General features: G+C 34.0%; 1 protein-coding gene across 1 annotated transcript; it reads left to right on the top strand.

Annotated features, from left to right (window-relative positions):
- Positions 1-1,637: 1,637 nt before the first annotated feature.
- Positions 1,638-4,140, top strand: LOC102602426 (GDSL esterase/lipase At1g33811). The gene is made up of 5 exons (XM_006339288.2): positions 1,638-1,919; positions 2,050-2,174; positions 2,606-2,854; positions 3,288-3,543; positions 3,629-4,140. The coding sequence occupies exons 1-5, from the start codon at positions 1,673-1,675 to the stop codon at positions 3,850-3,852; spliced, it is 1,101 nt and encodes a 366-aa protein (XP_006339350.2). The 5' UTR covers positions 1,638-1,672; the 3' UTR covers positions 3,853-4,140.
- Positions 4,141-8,827: the final 4,687 nt, after the last annotated feature.

Genomic DNA, 8,827 nt, shown 5'->3' with positions numbered 1-8,827 from the left:
ATCATTGAAAATATTGAAATATGATTAAACCATGCATAATAAGATCAATCGTGATGAATAAGCTTTAAATCAATTGAACCCATGCATAAATCATTAAACCCTAAAATTTTGGGTAAAAATCATGAAGAGAATTTGGGGTTTCTTTAGGACTCAATGGGTGAAGAGGAACTCATTGATGAACTTCTCACATACTTTGATGGAAGGCCCAATCGAAATATTAAAAGGAGGCTTGAACTTGAAGAACCCTAGAATCACCTTGAAAGAACTTGGGGAAGAAATCATGAGAGAGAGAATTCTTTTGAGTTGAGAGAATTAGAGAGAATGGGAGGGTTTGAGTCTTAGGAACCCTTTAAAGTCTTCTAGATAACCCCAAAATGACATAGTTTAGGGATTAAAAAAGTAGGAAAAGATCTAATTAACCCTGAGAATTAACTGTCAAATCACTTCTACTGACACCATGTACGGTCGTACAAAGGACCACAAACCATACTGGTCCTTTGTGAAACGAGTTACTGAAAACCCCAAACTACTGAGGTTGGACCACGAACCAGGGTCCACAAGCTGTATTCCTGTCCACGGTCCGTAAAGCCCCTCGTACACTAGAGTCTTCAACTTAGGCTTGGACCCTTAGGCTTCAAACTATGAGCAGTCAACCATGAGTCATACTACAGACCATGACCTGTATAAATACTCATACAAATTTGTACCGCCAATATTTTCTGCAACTTTTCGACTTCCAATCACTTTTACACTTCCAAGCTAAGGTATTATAGAAGTAATGAACATCATAAGTAGTATCTCTTTCACCAATAAATTGATACTTGTGACTAAATGATACTCCCTCGGTTTCTATTTATACGTTACTATTTTAGATTTCACGTCTCTTAATAAACTAGGTAAGTTTACCATTGTACCCTTATTTAATGTTCTCTTGAAGTCAAACTTTCAATAAATGAACGAAAAATAATCTATTTTGATTAATTAAATTGACCAATGAACATAAATTAATAATTTAGTTTTCCTATGTTGGTCAAATTCCTTACTTTCAAGGCTAATAACTCTTAAAGGTAAAATATGAAGAATAATATTATTTATGAGTTTATAAATGCCCAACACAGAGAACGAACATGGTCGGTAGGTAATTAATCTTAATTTTATGAAATTACAAATATTAAGAAACATCTATTTTTAATAAGAATGACGTGTAGCTAGAAACGAAGGGAGTAAAACACAAAATGACAAGAATTGAATAAGAATAAGAAGAAAAACATGAATCGAAAAAGTGAGGTATGGAATTAGTTAGCAATCTGATCAAGGATTGGTGGAACCATTGAAGAAGCGTCCGGTGGGGCCACCAAATCAATGCCATAAGGTAAAATAATTGGCTTTTCCCAAAAATGAAAGGTTTTGTAAGGGAGTAAGCACGAGATGCACTTTCCGTCACCGCTGTATATAATAAATATTCACACATTCACAACTTTATAAAGTTATCCACTAGTATTACTTTTACAGCTTCAAATTAAATTCCCATCTTCCCTTGGCACATGAACTCCATAAAATATGCAACGGAAATCAAATACTCATCCACACTATAAATAGGAAATTCCACTATTTAGAATATATATATGTTCCATCTTTCTACTTAATTTTTTACTGTATTATAAAGGTTGTAATGGGAAAATTCTTATTTATGTTGACATTTCTATCTTTTTTCTTGTTGACAACTAGTAAGGCTTGGTCACAACAACAAGAGCCTCAAGTTCCTTGTTTATTTATCTTTGGGGACTCACTTGTTGACAATGGGAATAACAATGGGATACTTACTCTTGCTAGGGCCAATTACATGCCTTATGGTCTTGACTTCCCACAAGGCGCCACTGGTCGTTTCACTAATGGTCGTACTTTTGTTGACATTTTAGGTACTTATGCTATAACCTTATACTAGTACTAAAACTGAGATTATTTTAAATGTTTTTTTTTATTTGCATTAATTACTCTAATTTCTTTGAAATCATTGTGCATTGGCACGTTATGTTTAAATGTACGTAGCTCAACTTCTTGGCTTCCCCAATTATATTCCTCCCTATGCAAGAGTTCGTGGTCGAGCGCTGTTGAGAGGAGCAAATTATGCATCAGGAGCAGCAGGAATTAGAGATGAAACGGGAAATAACTTGGTATATATATATATATACATTTTTTTAAAAATATTTGATGTATGTGGTTGATATTGTTTTCTAACACTACTTATAAAGTTCGAGTTTAACTCCTATAAATGATGAAGTAAAAGAATATATTTTTTTACAAGGACAACAAAAATAAGGTATAGTGTTTTTAACTAGAATCTATGCCCTCCAATTTTGGATGTGCACAAGTATGCTTACACTTGTAGAAAGTTGAACAAGTAGATATGCACATGCATCTTACGTGGAATATTACAAATCAATTTGAGTGTATTTCACGCGAATTTCCACAAAGGAGACCACGTATATGATGCATTTTATCTACTCGTTACTAATTAACATGTTAAATGACAAGGTAAAAATTTCTTGTGTTGTCAATCCTTTGAATTTTGTCTGGCAATGAATAGTCGATGGTGTAAATGCAGGGTGATCATATGCCAATGAACCAACAAGTAGGAAACTTTGGAAGAAGTGTTGAGGAGCTGAGAAGATTATTCAGAGGAGATAACTCCACACTAAATGCATATTTGAGCAAGTGTATTTTGTACTCAGGATTGGGAAGCAATGACTACCTCAACAATTACTTCATGACTGATTATTACTCAACTCATTCACAGTACACTCCACAAGAATATGCTTCTGCACTTCTTCAAGATTATTGCCAGCAATTATCGGTTAGTGAGTTCAACTAAACGCGAACAAGCACTTCACCTTTTAAGTTACTGAAAGTATTAGGAAGCTTCCCAGTATTTCACTAGCAATTTTGTTTTCCATCATGCGTATATCAATTTTTTCATTGATTATTCTAGTAGTGTAAGTTAAATCGATTCTCTATATAGAACATGCAATTCTTTTAAAAGAGAATAAATAAAAACTTAGGCAACATAAAAGGCATGTAATCACTACAGCAAAAACAACTTTTAGCGGCAATAAATAGACACATTAATAAAGAGTGCTAAAGTCTTTACCGACATTAGTTAAGCGTCCAATGCCGTTAAAGACTTTAGCGTTTAGGGACATATACACTCTTGCTAATTACCGCTAAAAATATATATTTAGCGGCAATTGAACTATTGCCATTAATTAATTATCTTTGGATGTGTTCAGGAATTATACAAGTTAGGAGGTCGGAAAGTAATTGTGACAGCAATAGGGCAAATAGGATGCATACCGTATCAGCTAGCAAGATATGATGGCAATGGAAGCAGATGTAATGAAGAGATCAACGATGCTATTCAACTCTTTAATTCAGGACTTAAAAGGCTCGTTATTCATTTCAATAAGGTTTTGCCTGGAGCAAAGTTCGTGTTCTTGGATTCATTTGAAAGCAGTAAAGATCTTGTTCTCAATGCAAAAACTTATGGTATGTAAATATATTCTCTATTTCAATCTTTGAATTATTTAAACATGAAAAACGAAAAGTAATTGTATATAACTGTTGAATATAGGATTTGAAGTGGTCGATAAGGGTTGCTGTGGAGTGGGAAGGAACAATGGACAGATAACATGTCTTCCTCTTCAACAGCCATGTGAAGATCGTTCCAAATATATATTTTGGGATGCTTTTCATCCCACTGAAGTAGCAAATATTCTGTTGGCAAAGAAATCATACACCTCCAAGTCAAAGACATTTAATTATCCAATAAATATACAACAATTGGCTAGGCTCTAAGGTGTACGTACAATTGTACGTACGTCCTTGTAATGCTTATTAGCTTCATTGCTTCTTGTTTATTTCTTTGTTTTTCTCTAAGAATTGTTTTCATATTGAATTTCAATGTATGAAGGTCATGTACTCAAGCATACCCTCTTAAAATGTGTTTCTTATGAATCAAGTGTTCCTAGGATTTACGAGTTTTACTTTGAAAAATATCTACCCTACCATAATATATATTGCACTCATGTACTCATATTTTTAGATTACACTGACATAGTTGACAATATTATATAATACTCACTCCCTCCGTTTATCTTTACTTGTCCACTATACTATTTTGAGATGTCCAACAATATATTTTTTGTTTATAAAACTAATGAACAATTTATCATTTTGTATTTATTCTACCCTTGCTATTAAATACTACTCCCTTCGTCCCATTTTATGTGGCACCATTTGACTTGACATGGTGTTTAAGAAAAAAAAAGACTTCTGAAACTGGTGCTCTAAAATGATCCTAATATATTTGTGTGGTTGAGATTCATTTCATTAAGGGTAAAAAAAGAATTTTAAAGTGAAATTGTTTCTGACTATAGTAAGGTGACATTCTTTTTAGGATGGACTAAAAAGGAAATGGTGCAACATAAAATGGGACAGGGGGAGTATTCATTTTTCAATGTTTAGATGACATATATTTAATAGGGGTGATTTGGTAAAATTACCCCTATCATTTACTGCTTCTTAATTTATGTGTCGAGTCAATAGTTGACAACTATTGTTGAACAAAGGGAGTACTATATACTTATTGTAGACTGTATCAATCTTGTATAAAAGTGTATAAGATGTATATATTTATACACACTTCTACATAGTTTTATAAAATTATAAATATTATACAAAAATTGAGTTTCGTCTCCTGCGAACATCAACAATGAAACTGTCACGATCCAAAGTACACCCTAGGCGTGACATGAAGTATAGGACCCCGAGAGTCCCTACATAAGCCACTTAGCATACATCATACTATTTTTTTTTTGGTTTCCCACCCGGTGTCCGAAAGCCCACATTGGAGCTCCGACTAAATCCAGATCGCGCTCTGCAGGGCCCATTCGGGGGTGGCGCTCCCAACAAGACTTTCTCCATACCCAGGGCTCGAATCCGAGACCTCTGGTTAAGGGTGATAATAGAAGTAAAGAGTTCAAAAGATAGCATTTCATATTTCAAAAGAGTTTTTCAAAAAGTACCAGAAGTTTAACATAAGTCTTAAAACCACCTATTACATTAAACGAGTGATTGAGACGTAACTCATACATCACATACAACATCTAAAATGAAAATACATGAAAGCAATAAAAGAATCTTGACCCTCAAATCATGAGGAATCACCAATCTTCAATGTCTATACGGGATCACTAGCCACGAGTGTGGGAGGTAGGAGCGTCGGACCCTATATTGGTGAAACAATGTAGACACAAGTATGCGTTATTACATGGAATGTACCCAGTATGATAGCAATGCATAAGATATATTAAATCATGCTAAAAAGGACTTTATATAACATGCATTGACCAAGCTAAATCATAAAACATCATGTTAAAAAACATACATCATAACCATGGTCAATGCAAGTTAAACATCTTAAAATTAACACATTTGAGATACTTTTAGGAAGTAACCTTACTTCATTGTTCTGGGGGATTAACCTTTAACCGACATAGACCATGTGAGTTATAACATGGAATCCGGTGTCTATCCCACACTGAAAAGAGATAACCTTACTTGCCAAGGTAAGAACCATAAACTTCTAGCTTAGGTGGATCTACTAGCTAATGTTTATCTAAGACAAACCTATGGTGGCACATAGTTATGGGACATGGGTAATCGCCTCTTGTCCACTCGATGCCAAGCATAAATCACACGAAATAATCACTAATCTTAACTTGTCTTATTATCCATGAAAGGGCACATCAAGTAGTCAATCCAAACTAGAGTTAATTAGAATAGCTCATTAATCTCGATTCAACTTAGGTGAGAAAACCTTTCAACCTTATGAATAATTTATGTGAGAAAACCCTTTCACAATCATGTTTTGAGTAGTATGTGAGAAATATTTTCACAACAACAACATCAATGCCTTACTCTCAAAGCAACCTTAAATCATTTGTATCAATACTTTCAAAAGAGTTAGTTTCTCCTTACTTTAATTGACTAATCAATAAATCAATATTTCAAGTCTCAAGTCTCAAATGATTGGTTCTAAATATGAATGTCTTCTTGTTAACTTCTTTTAATCTCAAAGGATTCAACACTAATAACTACATCCTATGCAGATGTTGATAACGAAGGGCGAGTATGATGAATATGGTCCCTCAATTGTCCACAAGAGGTGTTTCTAAGCTTTTGTGAGAACTTAAAATCCTCTTCAGTTAGTTCAGGGACCAGCATCATGAATATTGAGCAGTCTGTTTTTGATTTTCCTTGCTTGGTTTGGCTTCTTTTCTTTGTAAATTAGCTGGTATACAGAAACTGATAATAATATAACTTAGATTCTTAAGAAACAATTACGAACTTGGTATTGGAGTTCAACCAGTCGAAAACTATCTTGAGTAGGATCTTGTAGAGGTAAGGTTTTCTGTCCTAAACAAGATAGAGGTCAATGTCAAAACTCCATCACCACAGAGGTGAACGCCTGAGTGAATGTGTTGTGAACCAAGTTGGCTCCGTAAGGTCTTGTGGGCTAAAAGTGGTGAATGAGACTGATTCAGTTCTAACTATTGGGCCAAGTAAAATATTAGAGAGTTTTATTTGAGATCCTGACCCAATTACCATTTGTTGAAAAGGACTAGAAGTTAGAAAGAACGATTATTCAAATTGTCAGCGTGTATCTCTATTTCCTCATCCCTTTTCTTTGATAAGTTCTGCTTCTCATCCCTTTCTTCTATCTTTGTTCCTCAATTCCCCTCTTAGTTCTTAAATTCCTTTGTAATTCCAACTGATTTGGCTATACTAATAGTATAACCTAGTTAGCTGGAATTAATACTCATCAAGCAGTATGTCGACATTTGGTGATGCTGGAGGAAACTGCAGCAGGTCAACGTAAAAGCTCCAGAGACTCCATCATCCTCGAGTGATCTTGTAGGCTTAATTGTTACCTCTACAAGTGAAGGGCAACGAGCCAACAAAAGTTTCATGAAAACAAGTTCAGCAAAGTTCCATGACTTTAGAGAATGATCAAATAAATTTTAACAAATTAACCTTCTCCAAAATTCATAATTCTGAATTGTAGTGTCGCCCACCAAAATGCTCAACATTTTTAGCTCAGGATAGGCTTTGAGGAACTTCAAATCCACGTAATATTTTTCAAGAATGAACAAGTAATTAAGTATCGGGGCTGAAATATTGAGGAATTGGATATCATTACAACCCGTAAGCTTCAAGTTAGAGAGCAATGGAGCCACGAGGGCTTTAGTATCCAATATTTGATCAAAAATAATATGCCTTAGGTCAATGGTCACAAGATTCAAGGCAATTTGAAGGTACAATTTGTTATCTTAAAATATCTCAATTGTGATGATGGAGAGTCGAATAGGAAAGAAGACAAAGGTTTTGAATGGCGAGTTCCTAAACACCTCCGGTAGAGCAACGAATGATCAATATCTGAATTACTCAAGTCAACAATCAAAATATCGAGAACAAGCTTGATAATAGGGCCATTGTGTTGCAAGAGGATTTTGTAGACAATGTTAGGGACTGCAAGTGCAAATAATGTGGTTATGTACGTGTTCAAGTCGCTTTGAAGTAATTTGAATAATTTCACCATGTCTTTTCTCTACCTAGCTATAAAAATTTGCATCATTGATCTTGAAATGATAGTTTCAAACTTTTGACCCTGTTTGTCTTACGGACAAACTTTAAGGTAAAACTTGTTGAAACTATTCCAGAAAGTTCAATTTATGTTATACTAAATAAATTGTTGAGTTATCTATATGGTTTGATTTTTCAAAGTAAATGGTTGCATCCATTCATTGACACCTAGACTTCGCCTCAGTCATCTAAATGACTAAGAAAAAACATTTTTAAAAAATAGAACAAAAAAGAGGGTTAGTTTTGTCCCTAAGACATGATTTATGCTACATAAAACAAATCGATATTTTCCAAGTTTTATTCGAAAGGAGAAACAACATTTTTCATATCTTTATCTATTCAAAATAATAATTCATAAAAATATAATTTGATCTATACTAAACATGAATGACTCAATTTGTTAACAATTCCCAAGCATTCACGAATTTCAGCATTATCAAAAGTAGAAAATCAAAGCAACAAATCATATCAAAAGAGAGAAAAACAAAGATAAATAGCCTTAAATTATATTTATTGAGTCATTCGACAAAATGAACTTTCAAAGAATTAAAGGAAAAAAAATACTACTTACCTTGAGTCTACCAAAAATTAGGCTGAGTTTGGATGAAATAACAATGAAGTTGGGAAATATGGGGCAAAGATATGTAATGTCAATTACTCAACTATATTTATATTGCTATGTTAACTTGTCTATTTGGTCCCTTAAATATAATCTTGAGCATCTTTAATTCAATCCTTAAATTTTAACAAAGTAGAGCACTTTTGGTCTAACATAACTAACAAATGGACTTGAAACCACACATGATGGACATTAAATCTGCAACGAAACTAAAGTGTCCAACAAAAAATACATTCAATTGAAAAACATCGAAACTCTTTTACTCATGACTTGGAGCACAAATGATGGTCATCAAATCTGCTTCCGCTTGAAGATCATTCATGCTTGTAATATCAATTAATTCAAGCCGCTTCTCTATCTTTTTTCTGCTGCGACTTAACTTTCTGTTCTTGCAACTGCTTCTCCCACAATTCAGCCTTCTTCTTCTCTTCTTTTCCATCAAATGCTTTGCCAAGAATTTGTTGTGAGAATGGACATCAATTCTCTTTCCGCTTGAAAATCATCATC

Source organism: Solanum tuberosum, unplaced genomic scaffold (assembly GCF_000226075.1).
Source record: "Solanum tuberosum cultivar DM 1-3 516 R44 unplaced genomic scaffold, SolTub_3.0 scf00009, whole genome shotgun sequence".
Taxonomy (NCBI): domain Eukaryota; kingdom Viridiplantae; phylum Streptophyta; class Magnoliopsida; order Solanales; family Solanaceae; genus Solanum; species Solanum tuberosum.
The sequence above is the reverse complement of the archived record's forward strand: the minus strand, read 5'-3'. Positions and strand labels throughout refer to the sequence as shown.

Coding starts and splice junctions, on each gene's coding strand:
- LOC102602426 (XM_006339288.2), top strand. CDS start 1,673: ATGGGAAAATTCTTATTTATGTTGACATTTCTATCTTTTTTCTTGTTG. Junction 2,175..2,605: donor ATGAAACGGGAAATAACTTG/GTATATATATAT, acceptor GTGTAAATGCAG/GGTGATCATATGCCAATGAA. Junction 3,544..3,628: donor TCTCAATGCAAAAACTTATG/GTATGTAAATAT, acceptor TGTTGAATATAG/GATTTGAAGTGGTCGATAAG.